Source organism: Betta splendens, chromosome 8 (genome assembly GCF_900634795.4).
Source record: "Betta splendens chromosome 8, fBetSpl5.4, whole genome shotgun sequence".
In the NCBI taxonomy this organism is placed as follows: domain Eukaryota; kingdom Metazoa; phylum Chordata; class Actinopteri; order Anabantiformes; family Osphronemidae; genus Betta; species Betta splendens.
The window spans coordinates 4,766,873-4,788,948 of NC_040888.2; the positions used below are offsets into that span (position 1 = coordinate 4,766,873).

The 22,076-nt window shown below is 46.6% G+C and overlaps 2 protein-coding genes across 9 annotated transcripts in view; one reads left to right on the plus strand and one right to left on the minus strand.

Moving 5' to 3' along the window:
- cep112 (centrosomal protein 112) overlaps positions 1 to 2,983 on the minus strand; it is a 70,405-nt gene extending 67,422 nt beyond the window's left edge. For 4 of the 7 annotated variants that reach the window (XM_029159071.3, XM_029159075.3, XM_029159068.3 and 1 more), the window contains exons 1-4: positions 2,802 to 2,956; positions 2,344 to 2,480; positions 2,038 to 2,228; positions 1,668 to 1,831 (exon numbers count right to left, since the gene is read on the minus strand). In XM_029159071.3, the coding sequence (XP_029014904.1) occupies positions 1,668 to 1,831; positions 2,038 to 2,228; positions 2,344 to 2,443 (455 nt within the window). In that variant the 5' untranslated portion in view covers positions 2,444 to 2,480; positions 2,802 to 2,956. Of the gene's footprint in view, positions 1 to 1,667; positions 1,832 to 2,037; positions 2,229 to 2,343; positions 2,481 to 2,801 lie in introns of all 7 variants that reach the window. The other 3 variants (XM_029159074.3, XM_029159070.3, XM_055511019.1) reach the window with 3 other exon arrangements.
- Positions 2,984 to 3,631: 648 nt separating this feature from the next.
- Positions 3,632 to 22,076, plus strand: part of prkcab (protein kinase C, alpha, b) — a 50,736-nt gene continuing 32,291 nt past the window's right edge. For both annotated transcript variants that reach the window (XM_029159095.3, XM_029159096.3), the window contains exons 1-3: positions 3,632 to 3,969; positions 4,214 to 4,245; positions 20,168 to 20,250. In XM_029159095.3, the coding sequence (XP_029014928.1) occupies positions 3,803 to 3,969; positions 4,214 to 4,245; positions 20,168 to 20,250 (282 nt within the window). In that variant the 5' untranslated portion in view covers positions 3,632 to 3,802. The remainder of the gene's footprint in view (positions 3,970 to 4,213; positions 4,246 to 20,167; positions 20,251 to 22,076) is intronic.

Consider the following 22,076-nt stretch of genomic DNA (forward strand, 5'->3'; position numbering starts at 1 on the left):
ATCTAAATGAGAGCGACACATAAAAGGACTCTTGGCCTGGCTAATTTTCTCCATCAGGACGTTAGCCTGTGATCTGAGCGTTCCTCGTGGTCTTATCAATCAAACACCATGTTACTCAGCAGTCTGGGCCCCACAAAAACTCTATAGCAGAGAGTTTGCGTCTTATAGGGCGTGTTTAAAAAACATGTACCTCTTAATACATAAAATTGAAATCTATCATGGCTTGGGTCATTCAAGACGATTCATTTATGTAAAGCACCTAATTTCAAAAGTTAAAATGTGTCTGGCAACAAAATGTTCTAAAGAATTGATTAATTTTTTTTCCTGGTGAGACACTAACAATGACAAAGTAGTATTTGTAATTATTATATTACAATGCCTGATAGTAAAATGTGAATAAATATGACAACATTCTTACAAAGTAACCTGGGTTTGGTGCATATTGGCTCTTTTTACTGCATCCTCATTAAGTGGGAAGAAAAATGCAGAGCCATTACTATCATCACTTTGTCAAGCCACTGAACTGCAAATGCAGTCATCTTATTCATTCAAGATCTGTTTGTGTATGTGTACCTCACTCAGGTAAACCTAAAGTACACACTGTATATTTTTTTTTTATTTTGAGGCACTTACATGATGCTGAAAAATGAAACTGTGAGACAGAGTGAAATATAATGAGCTGCCAAATGTGGTTCTGTGCTTTCCTTGCTCCTTTGTGGAGTTTAGACCTCAGGTTGAACAACTGGAAAACTGTAAAGAGGTGAGGAACAAAAATATGAGTAGAGAATGTGAGGGGTTCCTCCTACTCCCATGCTATTTTGAAGTGTCTCTCTTTGAAAAGTCAGAATGGACAGCTCAAGCAGACTGATGCAAGAACTTGGCAATGTCTTCAGTTTTTCAGATAGCGCTGTTGAGCAAATATGATGGGCCATCAGTCATGAATGCCGTGTGTATCTGGCTTCACTGCCAAGTTCAGTGTTTTCAATCTGATAAAAGGGCTTTAAAAGAGAATGCTTGGATAAATATCTTATGCTCTATACTCAGAATCTTCTATATATGTTCCAAAGACTTCTCATCAGAGGCGTCAACAGCAGACAAAGGGAGTTTCGTTTTCGAAGAAACTATGTGTGATAGAACATAATTCTATGCAATGAATCCTTATTCAGAAATTGTCCGTCATTGGTAATATATATCATAACATGAGTTCATTTCAAGTTGTCGTTGCCAGATGGTGGCACGTAAGATTTTCCACATCTGCACTGATATGATTTAAAAGGAGTTTATAAAACTCAAAACAAAGTGACTCAAATTAAAAATGACATTTCAAACCTCTTTTGCAGTGACTGATATTATGGTTTGTGAGTCCAACATTCAGTCACGACAAAGCCTGTCAGAGTTGTAAGAATGAAACTACAACTTCCACCTTCAGTTTGCTCATGCCCATGTGGAGCCAAGGGGCTTAAAAGACTGATGGAAACCAAATTAACACTCTTTGTGCTGGTCATGACACTAAATAATGTAATAATATTCCTCTCTATAAAACCGAAACAAAAATGCATGCAAACAATATTAAGCAGGCACATTTAATATTCCGTAAGCATGGTATTAATACTGAATTGTCACATTGACATGCAGCCGTGATACAGTGTGACACGGTGTGGACGTACCGTTGACGAGCTGGACGTTGTGTGGTACTAGCTCTGTCCTTCAGCAGACCTTCAGTCAAACTGTCGTCGGCGTGGCCACCCAACTCTCCTGTAACCCAGTCAGGCAGGTCTGTGCTGCCGCGCTCCTCAAACCGACCACTCAGTGGTTCATCAAAGTAGATTGACTGGAAATTTTAATAAAAACGACATGTGTAATGCAGATGGGTAATTATGGGCATATGCCATCCATGCAATCCAGTGTAATGATACTGAATGAGTTGCTAATACAGTCCATTAGATTCAAATGCATTTTAAGGGGTTTCTTCTCCAAAGATTCTGTTAATACAAACACTGTGTAGTTACAGGATGTCAGTGAGGCAGCTACTCTTACCATGTAGGCTGGGAGTGTGTTAAGGCTGCCGGGCTGTGGTTTGTTGGTGAAAGGCCCCTCCAGGACCCCTCTTTTGAGCATTTGAAGGAGCAAGCGGGCATATATGTTACGGTTCCTACGACCCATCAGATCTGAACCACAGGTTGCCGGGTCACACAGCTTTTTTATCCACATGGCACATCGCTGGCGTTCTGACAACAGTGACAGGGGGGAACTGGGCTTCAGCTTTGCAAACTCACTGTTTATGTAGGTTAGGGATGCTGCAAATCCACTCGGTAACGTGGACAGAGATTCGTGATGTCTCACCTGCCTTGTCGGAGTGTTTCAGAACATATGGCTTCATGTCCAGCAGAAAGTGGTCAAACTCCGTGTCCAGCCTTTCCCACGCGTCCTCATGTTTACTCATGGTGTCTTCAATGCATCCGAAGACGGGTAACGATAAACTAAGCATTCACAAACCAACATCTGCCTTAGTGGCTTTAAACGGCTGTTAAAATGCTGCTGACGTTATCCGAATGAAACAAAATAACTACTTACCTACTAAATCTAACTAGTACTGCTATTAAACTAGCTAGACTGTCGTTTTACAAGCTATTCAGTGGAGGCTATGAAACAAGCTGATGTCGATGCGTAAACATTAGCAACTAGCTAACGCTAGTCAAGCTAAAAGGTTCTAACGCTACAGCTTTTTAACGCCTTTGGGTTCAGATAAGCGTTGAAATGTCCTGTGTTGTGTAAAGAATGTCTTTTTACCGGGAACCTACCTTTAGCACTGATTTCGCCGCTCAAAAGGGTTCAAACTTTGCAGCGCACACGCGACGCCACATCCGGCTACGGGCTACGTCGCGGCGTCGCTTCGTTGCCATAGTAACACGTTCCCCTCCTTGCTGTACATCAACAAGTTTATTTTTAATACCTACAAAATGATTTGTACTTTGACTTCTTTGGATCATATCTCTTTATTTGCATTTTAATCAAAATTGCAATTTTAAATGCAGGAAAAAGTGTGCTAAACACACAAATTAAGTGCGGGAACGCAGAAACGCTTTTTTTTAGTTATCCACACGATGGCGCAACACAACACAGTTTGTGAGAAGAGCCGCGATGCATGGAGGGACATGTCACATTCAAGTGCTCCTCGTATCTTCTTTATCCGGAGTATTTCATCAAGTGATTGAACAGTAACAGCAAAGCATCGATTTTTATACAGTTCTGTACAAAATGTATAATTGTCTTTTGTAATGTAATTTTTTCCAACTGTGGTCGAATAATTAATATACATATAATAGACAATATAAAATGATATATACTGTAATGCATACTATTTGAAAGCATATCTTATACGTAACATACGTATATCATTGGCCGCGCACGTACATAACCACTAATGTGCACAAAATGTTCTTCATATTCGCTAATTTCAAAACAAATTTCCCAACAACATAAACTAATAATCATAATATAAACGGGGTTGTTTGTTTCTTACTACACAAATACCCCAACGTACTCCTTTATGACGTTAATTGCGCGCCGTGAAACGAAATATTCCCACTGTACCCGAAGGCGTATTTGTCCAACGTCACTTTGAATGAAAAAGACGCGCTCAGCTGTGGTCCGGGCAGAGGGGAGGCGTGCGCTCTGCTGAAGGAGCTCTCCAGCAGCACTTGTCAAGAGCTGTGAGCAGACGACAACCTTGCTGAAATCGTCCGGACCGGCACCAAGTTGTGGCTGTGTAGTTTTTTTTTTCTTTATTTTTTTTTCTATTATGGCTGACCATCTTTTGCACTATAATGACTCAGCTGGGGTCGGGAACCGATTCGCCCGCAAAGGTGCTTTGCGGCAGAAAAATGTGCACGAAGTGAAAAACCACAAATTCATTGCGAGGTTTTTCAAGCAGCCGACGTTCTGCAGCCACTGCACAGACTTCATATGGTAAGCGTCGCACATCCACACCTGCCTGGGCAGCAATTCAGTCACTTCTCCGTTAGAATGAGGCTATGATCCTCCGAGACGCTTCTGTGGTTCGTCAAAAAGATTGTTTACATTAGATAATAAACTAAAAAATACCGCCCCTCAAGCTACTAGTTTATCATTTGGACTGAGAAGCTGTAAAACAACATATTTATTACTGTGGCAGAATAAAACAATTTAACACGTATGCCGTTTTTTTTTACAGGGGATTTGGAAAACAGGGATTCCAATGCCAAGGTAAACTTACCTTTGTATATTTGTGCTAACATAACAAAGTCATAATACAAACACACAAAGCGCTTACAGCTGACGTAAACTCTTACTGGACAACCTCAATGTGAGCATTTTCATCTACATTTTAACTAAGCTAATATAAGGTTTACCGTCTAAACAGACCCATAGTAGAAGCACACACACCTGAGGCTATCTTCACAAGTCTTCCATTCTGTGTCTGTATGAAAACACAGAACAGGCATTTAGAGGCTGTAATTTGTGGTCTTACTTTTGATGACTTGTTGACTTTCCGAGCCCCTGAATGTGTCGGCATGTTACTAAATGTGTGTGTGTGTGGGGGGGGGGGGGCGCTTGGCGCTTGTGGAGGAGACCTTCAGATTAAGCTGCTTCTTTGACCACAGTTAAAGTTCTCTTCTCCACTGAAGAGGGATGAGAAGGGGCTTTGAACCCCGTCCAGTCGAGGACCCCTTGCTCATGTACCATCCAGCAGAATTGGATGACCTGGTGGGAAAGTGAAGACAAGATGTTTTAGATCCATATTCGTTTAGTGCTTCAGAGACGCAGAGTGAGGCCGGCTGAAAGTCAGCAGAGTCGTCACTGCCCAGAGAGCAAGTCAGTGTTTGTTTAGAGCTTTAAGTGATGTGGACTGAGCCTGGCTGAGGTTTAATGCTCCCCTGTGCTTATAGGCTCTGAGTCAGTCTAATGTGAAAACCCATTCACATAAATGAACAGTTGCCACAAACCAGCATTACCTCCTTTAATTTACTCTCCTGCTGGTGGGAAACGAAGGCTGGTTCATCAGGACTTAAGCAGCTCTAGACAACGGGCTCTTTTGGACTCTCGTTTCACTTCCATCCCTTTTTCACCGACAAATGCGGTCTTTGCACCAAAGCAAGTGTCATGTGTGTCGGCAGAGTCGAGTTACAGAGTCGCAGTGAAAAGATCCGCAACGTAATTAACTCCGGGGCCAAGCAATGTGCAGCCTAGATTGTGTCCAAATGCTTTAATGACCGGATCCTCTGGATGCGTGACAGCGTTGCATTGGCGAGAAGCAACTACCTGGACGAACGTCTAGAAACAATAAAGTAGTGCCATTGCAGAGGAAAGGTCTTTATTAAGTATCTAACTGGTTTCTCTATATTAGTGTGGATACAGTAAACACCTGTCTTTCTGTCGAGTAGCCTCACATTTACTGTCTGAACAACCAGGGGATGCTGTACATTCATAGTAGCCACTTTATTTTCAGTCACCATAGGAACTGTACTGTACAAGAGGTGACTCACCTAAGTACAATTAAAAAAAAAAACTCCTTATTCATAATTTCTGTAGAGTAGAGCTGTCTGTGTATTGATGTATTTCGGGGTTCTCCCATTGGCTGTGGTGTGATCCATCCTCAGCCCCTGCCTCCCGCTTCTTTCTCACTTTGCTTCTGATGTGTTTTGTTCCCACTCACTTTCATGGAAACACGTTTTTCAGTGTAAAATAAGGCAACAAAATCGAATGAAACACCCATTAAAGGCAGAAGACGCGTGTTTAGAAAATCTATTTACCTCCGGTCTGTGTGTCAAATTTTAATAGAGTAAAGCAGCAGTGGACTGATCAACATCATTGAGCTTCATCTGACACTGTTCCTGGCTCCCGCTCACTGTCAAAGTGAGTGCTTTCCAGCGTTGGGCCAAACGTCACCGTGATAGATGCTCTCGTGTCCCCCCCGCCCTCCTCCCCCCTCCTCCCCCAGCCTTTGAAGTTGAGCCATGTGCCATCTGGAGAGTTGGGAAGAGAGCACCACTGTACGTCTGGACACAGGACCGGTGAGGGAGTGAGGGACAGACGAGGAGGCGGTCGGAGGTGGGAGGAGGAAGGAGGAAGGAGACGCAGCGCGGTGGAGAGGGAGGGAGGAGGCGAAGGCGAGCGCGTGGGCACGAGACCAAACAAACGGGGGAAGTGGCTGGTGCATGGGTGGAGGTGCGAGGGGGCGAGAGCGATGCTGGAGTCAAAGAGGCCTCTCACGCTCTCTGGCTTCTAGGCTGTAGATTTTGGCAAACGGAGAGAAAACAGAGGGAGACGAAGGGAAGCAGCGGTGCATAATAAGGGCGTGAAGTCAGTTCATAGCAGATGTTAAGTATCCACGTTGACTTTTCAGCTCAGACGGATACTAGCGAGCAGCTCCTCGCCTGCGTCTAAGTCACAGGGTGACGTCGGGACCCGGAAAACGAAGGCAGCGTGCCTACTCTCACAGTTTAGTTCTCATCAGAACGTCAGCGTGCGGACGAAGGCGTCGGCCGTGGGCTCCTCAGCACTCTGGGACATGAGCCGCTCCTGTGGGCGACATCATGTGTGTGTCAGTTAGCATGACGAGGGCTGACACATGCCTCCGAGGAGCCCGTCTCGGAGCCCGGCGCTGGTGTAGGTGTGGAGCTGATCGCCCCCCCCCCCCCTCACTCTGCACGGAGCACGGAGCTCGTTAACCAATCAAGGGGCAGGAGGACGAACCATAAACATCTGACACGACGGAGACGTCTCACAGCTCAGACCTGAAGTGTCCTCTCTTAATTAATTGAATCTAAAAACAGGTGAAAGCCTGTTGTTTTAGAAATGAGTAATCTACGTCATGTGGGTTTACTGTGCTCATACTGAGCCACCGTTGTAGGAAATCACACTAATCCAGTAATTTAAAGCGTGGTTTATTCCTTTTGTTTTTTTATACATTATTTCAAATGTCAGAAAGTGACGGTTGGTGGTTCCTCTGTGAAGGCTGAGAGTTCAGAAGGCTTCATTTCGTACCTTGAAATTCTGTAGCAGATCAGTCAAGGAGCAGTTTAGCTTCTGCTGCCAGCATACAGATGAGCAGACGTCCAAGGCACTTCAAGTTGTGGGAAAAATAACTCCTCTAATGTATTTTGAATTGTATAAATTACAACAAGAAAAAAAACATCAGATAAAGCAGTTGGCAAGTTTAACAAACTTGATTGACATCAGAATCTTGCTGAGGTTCACTTCAGTTGACTCTGCTTCAGTTCCATGTATCTTTAATGCTAGCAGCCAGAAGCATCTGCCTGGGACTCCTTAAAACAGACTGGCTAAATGTGGAGAATCCACCAAAAGATGCTTTAATATATCAACATTTCACCCTGGGCTTGGTCTGAAAGGCGTTAATTACAGCCGGAGTGGTGGCTCGGCTGAGGCTAATTGGAACGTAATCTGCCCGCGCTTGTTTCCACTCCACATTCAAAACGCACCTTTTCCTCCTGAGTGTCGTGTCTCTGCGTTGCACCTAAACCTCCTTAACGCTGCCCCCCCGTTCCCCCCCCTGCTCCTCGCTAGCCGCTACTGCAGCGATAAAGTGGGCCATTTCCATTTTGTTATCATGGTAACAGCGCGTCTGGGCAGTTCTGATGCGTGTGTGATGTGTGCGCTCCACTTTTGTTGATTGCACCCTTGTGCCGGCGTATTGTATATTCAGCTGATTAAAATAACACGTGTGCTCTGTTAGGACCTTCCCATGAAGTGCGTGTTGCGTTGCCCTTTGAGAAGCTATTCTCAGCGTTTACTACAACCTGTCGTTGCATTTGTTTGTTTGTTTTTTACTGTACACGACATAGAACAGTCACTACACACAGCAGAGCCCGCCTCATCTGCATGTACAACACACGGCTGCAGACTGTGAGCCAAAGAGCTGCCGTTTATGAGTTCTTAATGTGAGCAGGCGACGGAGGGAGACGAGGGCACTGAGTGCAGCGGATCATTTACTCCAGCCTGTACTGGACTCTACTATAAACCAGGCCCGCGGGTCCCAGGAGGCCCGGTTCTGCCTGTGCAAGTACACACTCTGCTTCCTCGCATTGCTTCACAATGTACATCCTGAACGAAGCCGTCCTACAGTAACAATGCACAGATTAGAATGATCGCACGTCGATACAGTGGCGGCAGACTCTTCTTAACAATGCAAACGGCTGCAGGATGTAATTCAACAAGTGAACACAGTTCAGAACACGCGTCCGTCTTCCCTCGACAGTTTCAACCCAGGATAAGTTGTCTATATGTTTTTTGCCTCTCCCCCAGTAGCTAGTGTCACTCCTTGCCAGATATGCCAGCGTGGTGTGGCAGGGTTTCCATGGCAACGGGTTCTGGGCCTAGCTGTGCCTGTGATGTGCCAAATCTATGCCAGCTATACCCCGGGCGAGCTTTTTAAAAAAGCATGACACGAAACGCCCCTCGTTTCCAAGTAATCTTTAAAGGAGGATTCAACATGGAAGCTTGGCATCGTCCCCTCAGCTCGCGTTCGAACACATATAATGGGCCGCACTCATGGAGAGTGTGTGATCGCATTAAAAGATCAGGATATGAGTGAAATGATGAAATTCCAAACCAAGACTTGGGGATCACGTTCTCCAACACAAAAGCTGGGAGGAGAGGAATCTGAGTCCACGACGTCCTCGGTGCAGCAGTGACCACCACAAGTGCAATATTTTCGTTTTGACAGACTGTCTGAGCGGATCATGTCACAGTGTTTTGCTTGCATAACACAGTGTCATCTGCTGACATTAAAAGGGGGTCTTTTTGGAAGCTCGGCGGCGTCACTCCGCTGAGAGTGGGTAGCTAATTGTCAGGGAGCTGCTCGTGTGTTTTCCACAGCACAGCGTATAAAGATGACACACGCTGCTCACTAATAATCTCCGTTTTATCAAACAAAGGCAAAAGAGCACTTGGAGAAGGCTCAGACACTAGAAGGATGCGATCGCACACATACACAACTTCATGCTCCGACGGTGACACAATCCTGGTGGTTTCCAAAGACGGCACCAGGGGAAAGACTTGATGAGATGCAATAAGCAGCGGGCCCAGAGTGCTGCCACAAGCACAGCATCTGTTGCTAAACGGCATTTTCCCCTTCACGGGGGCAGTAGCGTGGTTTCACTTTGTTCATTCCAGCATAGTTGGAATATTTTGAATCTATTTGAATCCTGAATCTTGAATATACTGTAGTGGGACTAATTCAGCATCTCACACTCAGCCCAGTCCTGGGCATGTGCGTGTGTCTATCAAAACACTTTGTTGCCATGGCAACGCACGTTATGCTTCGTGTCCGTCGCGTGCAGCGTGCAGCGTGCAGTGCTCTGCGAGGGAACACTCCCCGGGGGAGTTCAGAGCAGGAGCGCTCACCTTTCAGCGTCTCCCCGGCCGTTTATGAGAGTCTGCCGTGATTACGCTCAGGGCTATTTTGGGAGCGGTTTAAGTCAGAGATGTCAAGTCTCGACCCACATTAGGGGAGCGCCGAGCTCTCTGGAGAATGTCGTGCGTCCTCAGGTGCGATCGCCGAGGGTCCAAGGGCGAAGAGACAGAAATTAGACATTAATCAACTTTTTCTTTGGTGCTCATGTAAATACCCTCCTCCTCACAAAAGGTTACAATAATCAGTTCTGTCCGTCCTGGAAAAGGTCACTGCGGGATGAAAATTTGTAATGATATTAGAATGTCATCATACTTATTCTTCATTATTGTGTTTGCAAACACTATTATTCATTTATTGTATTTTGAACATTATGGATTCTGGTGATCAATTAGTGTGGGAATACGTTTTCTTCACTGCTGTTTATGGCGTCAGGTAGTGATCATTTTTATTACTGATTAATCCTCATTTACATCATAATATAATTAAATAATAGAACGTTGTGAAATATATACAGTATATATATATTTTACCTGAGGATGAGGTACAGATATAAACTTAAAGACACACCAGAACTGAAGAGGGTATGTAGCTAAGACGGACACATGGGACTTTCCCCGGCTTCACAGTAATACTTTTTTGCTATTTTAGTGCAAGGACAAAGATGCAAGGGGACAGGGAGGCAGGGGGAGAGAGGGGGAGATGGGGAGAGAGGGGGGAGAGGGAGAGGCAGAGGGTTAGAAAATGCGTGTGCCAGATCTCTGAAGCGTGTGTTCCTCCTTCCTGCTCCTGTGGCGCTCCTGGCGTGCGTGTGTGTGTGTGTGTGTGTGTGTGTGTGTGTGTGTGTGTGTGTGTGTGTGTGTGTGTGTGTGTGTGTGTGTGTGTGTGTGTGTGTGCGTGTGCGTGCGTGTGTGTGTGTGTGTGTGTGTGTGTGTGTGTGTGTGTGTGCGTGCAGTTTGAGGGTCACCCAGTAAGAGACTGCGGCGCACGCAGCTCTTAGTCATCCTCACACCTCGCTCCCGTTTTACCTGGGCGTCCATCTGTCCACACATTCACCACCAGAAACACACTCCTGGCTGTCAACAAATTCAATTTGCATAATACTTTACTACATGCATTAAAAGGAGTTCCATTCAAATGTAATGTGTAATATCTACTAGAAAGACAGAAGGTGAAACAGAGCTCAAAGACATTTAAGCGAAGCCTTGAAGAGAGAGTATATAAAATAATAACAACAATATTTTGATCTCCTTCAGCAGCAACATGCTTCTACAAGGAAAATTGCTGATTGCAAATATTCATGCCTGAAGACTTGAAAGTCAACTGGTTCAAGTTTGATGAGACCAAAATTGAACCTTTAGCTGTTTGACGAGATGCTCTGACTGCTAAAGAAGCCGGTCTACAGCTGCTGTGAGGTCCTGACCTTGTGAAGTGAGACGCTTCCGCTGATTTTGTTTATTATTAATAATAATAATAATAATAATAATAATAATAATAATAATAATAATAATAATAATAATAATAATAATAATAATAATAATAATAAATGCATAGTTATATTGCCTTTGCTGTCATCAGATCCCTCCGCTGCTTCTCTCACGTCCATTTTTTCCTATTAAGGCTTTTCAGGGAGTGTTTGTCCAAGGACAGGCTGCGTCCTTGTGGAGTTCATATTTGGCATCATGGTGTAACAATCTTGGTCAGGCCATTATGCAGATGTGAACAGACTGAAAACTGACTGGACTCGCTGTATCTCTGACGGCCACTGTGCTGGAAGCTGCCGTGAGGTCGACGTGGCGCCGGTGTGAACCCCGTGAACCCTCCGTGAACACGTCAGTGAACAGGAAGCCGTATTCTCGCCTCACGCTTCCTTTGGGGAGCCGAGGAGCGGGTGGAGGGAGGACGGGAGACGCCGAAGGTGTCTCCTCCTCGTCTCTGCCGGCCTCCCTGCTCCGCTCGGGGCAAATATAGCAACACACACCACAGGGGAGAGGCAGAGCTCTGCCGCCGCGGTTTATGACCATCTGTAAGGTAGAGTGGGGGGAATTATTATGTTTGATGTGCATTCATCATCTGAAGGCTGCCAGTGATAACTCCATTCACTTCCTTCAGCCATTCTGTGCTTTCCTCTTATACGCATCCATAGAAACCGAATAATAGAGCGATTAGACTGAAACGTGGTCGTAAACCTATGAAACATATGGCTTCACAGCTAAATGAATTAAATGATGAATACTGTTATGTTCACTGCCCCCAAGTAAAAGTAGGATGTGTGTGGGATTGAGGGGGCCGCATTGTTTTTCCCACCAACTGTTGTAGCTGAAAGCCAGCGTCGTGGCCACAGCGTAACTCCTGAGGACTTTATGAAAACAGGACCACGGCCAAAAAGAACAAACTTGGCTTTTACATGAATCAAATACGGAAAAAAAACCAAATCATTTAAAGGCTCCGATTTTCCTCAAGGCACCACGCTTTCCTCCATTTGCAGTTGACAGTCCAATATTCTCAATACAACAAAACCTGCTGTATTACTCGTTTATTCTGTTGACCAGAACTTTAGAAACACCACGTCCTCACGAATCTGCATGAAAGGTATCACAAGCTCCACTAAACGTCTGCTCCACTCAAAACCAGGACTGAGTGTTCCGAAGCACCAATATTTGAAGGGATATCTGTATGAAGCAACTGATCCTCTTTGTAGACACACAGGCTGTAAAACGAGGTAATTTATTAATCTTGGCTTTGTTTGCTTTATTAGTTGTGTAACATGAGGACAGGTTCCTGGTAATAAACTGCCAGAACACTGGCATATATATATATATTAAAGAATAACAGCATGTAAATTACAGTCGTGCTCATACAGTAACTCTTTGCTCCCGTGCATTTAATGGGATCTTGCAGATGTGGCTCTTAGCAGGTTCTGCAGTCGCTGGTGCTGGTGCAGAAGGACCTCTCTGCAGAGCAGGAATAGCAAGTCATACATCAACCACGCCCCACATGGCAGAAGACAGCCGAACTGCAAACTCCTACTCACTTACTGTAGGGTGTGAGCGTCAAAGCCTCTCGTGCTGCAGACTCTGGAGAGTTTTACTGCCTTTTCTGACACAGTTCATGCTTTGTTCGGGCAAAGCTGCTGGAATCAGATGTGTGTTCATCAGACGTGACACAGCATCTACTCAAAGGGAGACCCCCCCGGATCAAACCGAGTGCCCCTCTCACTCTTTACTGTTCCAGTGTATCTTCAGCAGGAAGTGGAGTGGGCCCGGGTTCTGGCCCAGCTGCCTCCAAACGCAGAGGGGGAAAATATGAGGCATTAGCGTGTGTACAGTGAGTCCTTGTGCCGTCCTGAGGCTCTGACCACAGTGTGTGTCTCCACCACGCGTGCCCACAACTTTTTCCCTTCTCACACTTCGCTGAGTCTGGCCTGTTTCTGCTGAGCCAATCACGACGCCACAGCTCCAGCCGGAGCCAATTCACTTATGAATGTGCAAATTTAATAACTGTAATTACTGACAGCTGAATTAAAAATGTTCTGTCGCTATGCACCGCTGAACTAGTTTTAATGTTTTAATGCAGACGGAGCGGGGGGGGGGGGGACTTTTCAATTTTTAACAGTCATTGTCTGTTTAAATGAACCAAAATATGCCTTAAGTGCCGCGTCACTGCCTTTACATTCTTCTTCCATGACTGTTTGCTGTGGTTCCTCTGAAGTTAAAATTTAAACGCACTCATTATTAATGAACCCGTTGCCATTAGTCACAGCACTGTACGTGTTTTCAAGGGGGAGGACAGCTATAGATTAAAATTAATTTTAAATGGCAGCCTCCTGCGTTTCCAGTTTCTGCCTTCTCAGTAAAAGGTCATGAGTTATTCAGTGCACGAGCGAGTGCTGACCAGATATGAGTAGTAGGTACAGATGGCTCTTGGCATTATTACCCTCTAATCTCCCATGAGGCTGTAAAATCTGATCTGCTAGACTTTCCGTTGTTGAATCTCGGCATAAAAAAGTCAAAGATACATGTAAGACGTGTTGGCAGAGGGACGGCAATAAGAAAGCGCCGGGCGGTGTGGGAGGTAGCAGGTGCTAATTGAAACCATCTTGCAGAAAGCGCAGAATGCCACTTCGCCACAGCTGCTGCCTTTGGGCTTCTCTCCCTTCGCTCGGTTCCAAGCGGCGCGGGCCTCGCACTCGACAGGCTGAGTAATCGCTCCACGCAGGCCGGGATGCAGGCATGTGGATTAACTGGGCCAATTAGCCCAACGCTGAGACGCCCAGTGATGAGCAAAGTCATGCTCCCTTTCTCATCCGAGTGCCATTAATCAGCACTAAAGGAGCTGAAGCGACACTACACTTTACTGACTGCTCCTCTACGTACAATGGCCACGTTTTCTCGCTGCAGCCTCTCGACCTCAATACGGCGTGACTGTTTCTCTGGGGCTCTGCGGTTTTTACGGCCTCGCAAATGCTCTTCTGGACGGCGGCTTAAGTGTGTGTGTGTGTGTGTGTGTGTGTGTGTGTGTGTGTGTGTGTGTGTGTGTGTGTGTGTGTGTGTGTGTGTGTGTGTGTGTGTGTGTGTGTGTGTGTGTGCGTCCATCTGTGGGCTCTCTCCCGGCATCTGTGCATGCTGCTCCACAGTGCATCTACTTAGTGCATATGTGTGTACGTCTGCAGAGAGCATGTGTAAATAACAAGCTGGGCTTTTTGTGCACACGTGAAACAACACGTACCTGCTACATACTAAGTACTCTCCCATTCTCCTCATTAGGAGCTATGGAACGCATTATACATAAGAGATAAAGAGGATGGTGGGTGTGAGTGTGACCGTGCCAGGGAGCAGGAGGAGTCCCAGCACGCTGACCCCGGCTGATCCAGGATCAGCTCCTCTGTTCTGCAGCATCTAGTTTCCTTTTCACCGTTTCCCATTTGTGCTCCCTTCTTATTCTTGGCTTGTGATTCTCAGCAGTGTGTTGTTACTGCCTTCTCTATTAATTTCATCCTTTACATTCACAGACATCTAGTGAAATTCAGCCAAGTCTCAGACGCCTCTTTTCTCTTTGACTCCGAGCTTCGCTAGCTGTGGGTACATCAGCGATTATCCTGTCAAATTAATTTGTTGCTGTTGTTGTTCTCCATTTACCACCTGGCGTCGCGTGTCCACAAAAAGCTTCCATGATTCATCTTAATTTAGGCTTTTGTTTCTGTTCTTCTGACTCCAGCTACATTTGTTTGTCTCCCATAATGGGAAGAATCATGATTCACTCCAAAAGTCCACCATGATTCACGCAGCTCAACCATAACAGTAACGTTTCAGGTGTAGCTCAAAGCCGAAGAACGCGTCATTTAACCGCTGAAAATACATCTATAAGATGTATTTCATTGTTGATCTGATCTGATGTGAGGCCTCTGGAAGCGAATGCAGGTTCGGCGCCGCTCGCTGCTTTGATGTGAAGCGAGGGAAAGACTAAGGTCACGAGAAGACATCAAAGGCGGCACGTTTGCGTTGCGAGCGCACAACCAGCTCAGCTGCCGCGTTGCATCAGCGGTGCCGGACACCAGCTGGTGGTGCAGCCTTTTAGCCGCCGTCTGCCTGTGGCTGCAGATCACCTCTGGCCAGTGCAGAAGCTTGCGTTTTACATAATCCCAATGATTGCATAAGAGTTGTGAAGATCATCCCACTGAACAGCGGTAAATGTGTTCCTTGGACTCTGCTAACTCGTAATTATGTCGGGAACAAAGCACATTCGTATGAAATGATTTTTTTTTTTCAGTGTCACAGATGTGAGTTGATCAAGGTTGCTGTTTTATGTGGAACATTTCTTCTTGCTCTCTATTTCTTTTCATATTTGAGAGGGAATATATAAAACAGAGGCCGAGAGAGACGAATTAAAAAACCGCACCCTGTGAGAGAATTGATGGGAAGGAAAAGAACAGCATTTATGTTTCCAGACGGAAATTTGGCCTTGACTTCGCCGGCTCCAAGCGTGTTAGTGAAGGACTGCGCTGCAGGAGTGGAAGCGGCGCCGCATCAGTCCGTCCGCAGGCTTCTAATTCTGCCTGTGACCTTTGCCTCCTTGTTGACGGTGAGGCTGCGCGATGCTGCTTTCTCGCCTGACGCCGTCGCGTCTCATTCACTACTACGACCGTGACGCCTGATCCGCGGACGAACCAGCAGCGCGCATCAATGCCTCTGTGTCTGCGTCCGCGTCTGCTCACTCGTATGCATTTTATGAGGCAGCATCACTCCTTCCCCTGTGACTCAGACATGACTGGCAGCTCCAAGCCGTGCTTGGGAATAATTGATCCAGTCGCCCTGTGGCCATTTGTGTTGCACAAACACTATTTTTTTGTAACGGACTCTCCATCACAGGACTATATATGCTATTTCAAGTAAATTCAAATCCGAGGAAAGTCAAAGAATATTCTCGTCGTGCATAAAACATTTCATACTGGGATTGAATCGCAAATAGTGGGAAAACTATACGTCTCTGACCTACGTATACTGACCCAAAGCTACACTCTCTCCATCTCGATGCTGCTTCACCAGAAGCTCCTTTTCTGCTCTGTCCACTGGGAACAGTAAATGCAGTTAGCCTGGCTTGACATGAAATTTTTATGCTGAGATTTATTCCTGCTGGCTCGAATCGCTCGGAAAATGTGCGGCGAGACTCGGAGAGGTTAGAAAAGACGTGTAACTGATGGAATTGTAGCACCGAGTCTGGCTTCTGTGGCTACAATCTATTTTATAGTTGTTCATACCTTGGGCAATCCTCCCTGCTGCAATAAAGCATCCATCCAGACAGGTGCAATCGAACCCAGATTAATCGTAATCGTAATTAAACACGCTAGTTTGCTGCGTCTGACGTCAGTGTTTTGTTTTGTTTTGTTTTGCTTGGGTGAGAGCTGAACCTCCCCCGTCGCGCTGACGCTCCCCCGAGGGGCGTTCGTCTGTTTCCTCCCCTATATGTGCGTACATGCAGCATGTAATCAATCAAACTCACACATCCAGCAGCTTGTTATGGTGATGGAGATAATTGCTAGAAGCAGGAACCCTGGGACGTTTGAAGCGGAGAAAAAGAAGGGAGATTATTAGGTTTTGTTCTTTTCTGTCATCAGCATTTAATCTCATTTGTTTCTGTTCTTTCTCCTAACTAACTATTTCTTATCAGCACACGCTGTTACCTGTGTGCACCCAATTGTACAGAGTGTGCTTGTGCTTTACGCGTCTCGTCCCCACAGAAGTAAATATATGTGCTCAAACTGTCTTTCTGGGCCTTTTTGTAGCTGCAGTGCTGTTCATTGCTGCCTCTGTTGGGGATTCATAGGAGCCGACACTCGTCGAGAGGAAACACCTGCAGAGAAACCTCAGACCAAAAGGTCGGGGGCATGTTTAATGCATACTGTACAACTACACACCACCACAGTTAAATAAATTAATTAACATCACCAACTACACTGCAACCCTCGATGCATAAACTATCTGCAGGCCTGTTTTCTGCAACGGCTGCTGCGCCTCGGTGTCAGAGCGTCAGTCCGACTGTGGTCGCCTGCCATCGATCTCCCTCCGTCTCCGGGGGCGTTGGTGCTTGTGGGTCACGTGACCCGGGGCTCTGGGATCCTCCGATCTGTCGCTCACTGCGGTGGCACGACTTCAAAGGTCGCTACTGACTTCAGAGACGTCTTGTGCGTCCGTGTGGGAAGATCCCTGTTAAATATGCACAGAGAAGACGCAGCTCCAAGTATTAGTGTGTCTGAAGCCTCTTTGTTATACAGTTGTCAGCTAATGGATGAAGAATGCTGCTTTATGGATTTCCTTGTTAACCAGCGCACGGCTGCGTCCTGAGACTGTGCAGAGGCGAAGGTAGTGGAAGCGATGCGGCCGCGGAACAAAAGATGGATTTAGTTTTCCCCTCGACCTTTGAACTCGATCAAAGTTTGACGAGAACCTGACACAGGCCGGGCGGGTGTCGCTCGGCCCCCGGCCCATTGTCTGAGCCTCTCTGCGCTCATCGCTCGCCTTTTTCCACCGCGTTCATTCGCCGTTTACACAGGCCCGCGACAGGAATAGCTTTTCATTCATCACTCGCTGCTCTCTCATCTGCACTCCGGCTACTAATATCTGCTTGTTTGTGTATCAGCGACACAGCGCATGTATATTCATAGTGTTTGTTGGAGGAAATGTCTTCCCTGGCGTCTCCATGGGGCACAGCACACACTGTTCTAGCCTTGGCCAGAATGCAGCCTAAAAATAAGAGGACAATGCGCCCCCCCCCCCCCCCCCATCTCTCCTCTCCTTTCCATTTTCTGGCTTGACATGACAATGAAAGCTCACAGAGTCATAACAGGGGGGAAGCAGACATTTTACACCTCCGTCACACTGTTTGGGAGGAAGCTTGTTCTTCTCTGTGTTTACATTAAGGCAGGGGGAGAAGTGCAGTGAAGAATTTGTGCAGAATCTCCTGACAGCTCGCGCTCGTCATCCGTCATTTTTCCGTCAAACAAAGCTATCGCCCAGACTCATCTCGATAATATTTTGACACTAAAAATGATCTAGATGCGGTTTACAGTGGCTCTCTCAAAGGAGCCCGAGCCCCTCTGGATCTGCTCCCTTCGCCTTTTGCTTCTTATTTATCTCTTTCAGACTTTAGCTTTTCCTCCTGTGGATGTCGGATCGATGCTTCCCTTCTCTTTGCATTCGAATGCACCGTGGGGGCCTGGATCAATTAATCAAATCTGGAGGGTATTGAGTTGGTCTCTGCTTATGAGCACTCAGAGCCTTTCTTGCTTTTGGGCAACAGCATAATTCTATTAACCCGGGCTCGGTAGATGACCAATTTCCCCATCTTAGCCGGGGCTAAATCCACATTTTCAAAGATCAGAGGTGGAGGCGATAGGATTGTGGATGAAGAAGTGCCACCAAGTGCCTAGATGTGGAGACAGACACTAAGGAAATGTAGGATGTAATATATACTCACTGAGGCATTTGTGTTGTGTAAGCTGCTTTGTAACGCCAAAGCCTGTTATCTCTGTGCTTATGCAATTAAGCCGGTAAAACAAAGCCCACAGTAATTAATCATAATATGCCTGACAATACAATATGTCACTGTGTCACCTCTGCTCCTGCTGCTTCCCACAGCTCCCCCTGCGAGAACCACGCCACACTTCTTACTAGCGAGTTTCCCGTGTCAGATCCGTGCGCCTGAGTCATCCAAAAGATTTATTAAAGTGGCCATAAAGCCCTCCTCACGTAAGCTCCCGTCATCTCATCATGTGGAGAAAGGTTCTGGTTAAGTCAGCCAAAGCGGAGAGAAGTGTCCTCGCAGCTTTCCTCCTGATTGGTGCGTGTAGCCTCCCGTAAGCGCCCGCGGTGCCTGTGTTTCAGCTGCTGCATCATATCGGCGTCCGCCTTCAGCTTTTAGATTAGCGTGTGTGTGTGTGTGTGTGTGTGTGTGTGTGTGTGTGTGTGTGTGTGTGTGTGTGTGCGCGCGCGCGCGCCAGGGATTATACAGTTAAACACTTTCTCTGTCTTGAGTAGGTCTCTCTCGCATCAATCTCACAGCCGTCCTTCACCTCTGAACCCAGATCAGTGTCACGTCTGCTCGGCTCAGCGCCGCACCAGCGACCGAGGCTCAAGCTGCTCTGAGATCAGCGGCGAACAGAGGCGGTGCGAGTAAGAAGTACAGACGTCATTACACCCGTGATTCACGTAACATAAGTGGGCTGAGGAGAGAAACCTGACGGTTGCACTCTGGAGCTGCATCTATATCACGCCTGTGTTTTGGTTCATTTGTTCACGGAGCATTATGAACAAATGGCACTTGACATAAATCACGGTGCACTACTGTTTTTTGCTGAGCTTTTCATTCCACATGCATCGTTTCTTCTTGATAAATTCCTACTGGCTCAGCACTAAACCTCCAGACATGGAAGTGCAGTCGTGTTTAGTGAAGATGCCTGCTTGTTATGTGAAATAATTCACATAGAGATTCATTTCTGTCAGTTATGAAGGCGTCATGGCACAGTGCAGCCTTCTGCCTGGACAGTCAGGACCCCTGCTGTTTCCTGGACTATTCAATAAATTCATTTCTTTTGTTTAACCAATGCCCATCAGATTGTCTGGCAACCGCGACTCCGCTGGCAGAATCACAGATAGAAATCACACAAATGCGATTGTGGGAGAGCTCTGAAGTGCACACGAGCAAGCCGGCAGCTTGACAATGAGCGAGGCAGACAGATTGTGTGAGAACGAAGAAGAAGAGGAAGAAGAAAGGGAACGAGGAATTTCAAATAATGGCAGGGGGGAAAAAAAACGCGGTTGGGTGCGCAGAGCGAGAGCTCTGCTGCGTTCTAGCTGTCACCGACGTCCACGCGGCAACGTCCAAATGTAAATGTCACTGGAGCTGACGTCAGGTGTCGTGTCAGCCGACACTTGGACGGGGGCCGGCCCCCAGTTCATGGGAGGACGGTGATGCAACAGCATCAAGCCAACAGACTGGAAGGAGCCGAGAGCTACAGACGACACTGTGACATAGGGACGTTTTCTGTGTGGGCGCTTGGATCTGATTGTCTGCCTGCATTTTAAAATCACAGATACTCACACTGAAGTCGACAGATGATAGAAGACACAACCAGAATCTTTATGTGCTGTCTGTTTATATTTTCCCTCAAGAGGCAGATTTGGAGGCTGAATGCGCTTTATGAGCCGCTGTTATAAAGCGATTGCTGTAAAACTTGTCTTGTCTCTCTCTCTCCCTCAGTTTGCTGTTTTGTGGTTCACAAACGCTGCCACGAGTTCGTCAGCTTCTCCTGTCCTGGAGCGGACAAAGGTCCCGACACAGATGTGAGTAACTACTGTGTATGTAATGTTGTTACTGGTATGAGCTGCAGCAGCATCCGTGAACGTACGACAGATAGCCTGCGTCACGGCTCTTTTACTACGGCTCCTGATTAGAACCAGAATGGATGGAAGTGAGGATCTGTCATGTGGAGGTTTTTAAATTTGCTGCTTTAATTTTGAACATGAATGTTAATAGATGCTCTACAGAGTAAAATGTTAAGATGAATGAAATACACATGAATAATTCAGGTCATGATTAAATCGGACGAGGACCATTTAGCTTTTGGTGTGTGCTTGATTTAACACAGGATTAAGCGTGTTGGTATCTCACCCTTCACTACCTTTACAGACTTCAAACTGGAAAATCTCTCTTTTCGAATAATGATACTGTATAGACAGAGTCTCAGCGAGTCCACACATGAGGTGTGATAACATTAGCCTTTCCCGTGAAGCTCCTGTAGCGCTGTCAGGGCAGCAGGGCGGTGCGTTATCAGTGATGGAACGTGACCTCTCCGCCCCCCGGGACCCACTGGCCTTGGTTCCAGTGCATCCAGTTGAACTCGGTCCTCTCTTCCCTCCAGGCCAGGGCTCCGTCTGTGCTTGGTTAGATAAGAGGTGGAGGTCAAGGCTACATGCTTCATGCAACAGGCTTCAAGGGGCCAGAACTGAAACCAGCGCTCATGTTTTCCAAAACCTGAAACAAAAAGGAGAAAACGGGAGAGCAGACCTTGTGTCCTTTTAAAGAATTATTATTTTTCCTTCCAGGACCTGTTGTCTCTCCTGGTCTGCTTTGTATTCGACTGCGCGTCTCCCCGGCTCCATCCGTCCGTCCATTTGTGTGTTTTCTTACTTTCGCTCTCACGCTGTATGTATTTATAATAACAACCCTTCTCATGCGTCTCTGAGGCTTTATTGCGTATCTCTGCTGGGAGTCAGACCTGTTGATTCGCTTCTCTGTCTAGCCTCGGAGCATGTGACAGTGACTCACGAACACCTACCCACCCCTCTCTCGCCATGGCTCCATCCACACTCCTCCATCTCTGCCCCTGAGCTTCTGAATCAGCGCGGTGCGATGACGCCCCGGTTCTGGCTTAGGGCTCGGTCCCGTCGCACCGTGGGCCGGCAGCGACCCTGGCGCCGGCCGCCGATGGCGTCACGCGTCCTGCAGATGCTTTGTTCCGCTCACGGAGCGACACCGGGGGGGACGAGCGAGAGACACGTTCACGTTAGCGTGTGAGTGAAAAGCGCTCTTTCTCGCTCCTCTTTCTGTTTTTCATTCAGCACGCTGGGCAGCGTAGGTGGCAAACAGCGCTGTATTATCAGTCAAGGATCTCTGCAACCAGTGAATGAAGGTGACTCATCCTCTGAGAAACAATATCACAACCAATAGGCTCAGATCTTTGACCAGATCAACTCCCTTTTAAATCCTCCTGCTTTTGGGTTACATTTTCATGCCAGCCTGACTGGGGAGATTAGATTATTATTACATGAGTATATTGCTGTTACTCTCGCTGGCAAATCCTCTTTTACACCATCTGTCTTTTGCCCTGTTCATTAACAACATGGCTGCACAGTGTTGCATGTCTGTTTCAAGATGGCTCGGATAGCTTGCATATTTCTGTGGAATTTCAAGATGAACATGATTTGTTGTGGAAATGTTTTGGCTACAGAAGTTGAAGACATCAGTGTGTTTTCCTAATCCCAGTCTCCAGCGTCTTCAATGTTGCAGACTCGACTGTAGCATCTGGCAAAGAAGACAAATTTTTATCTGTCTGATGCCCACAAATCATTTAAAATCCCCCTGAAGTGAGAAATGTCTTCCCTTGTTG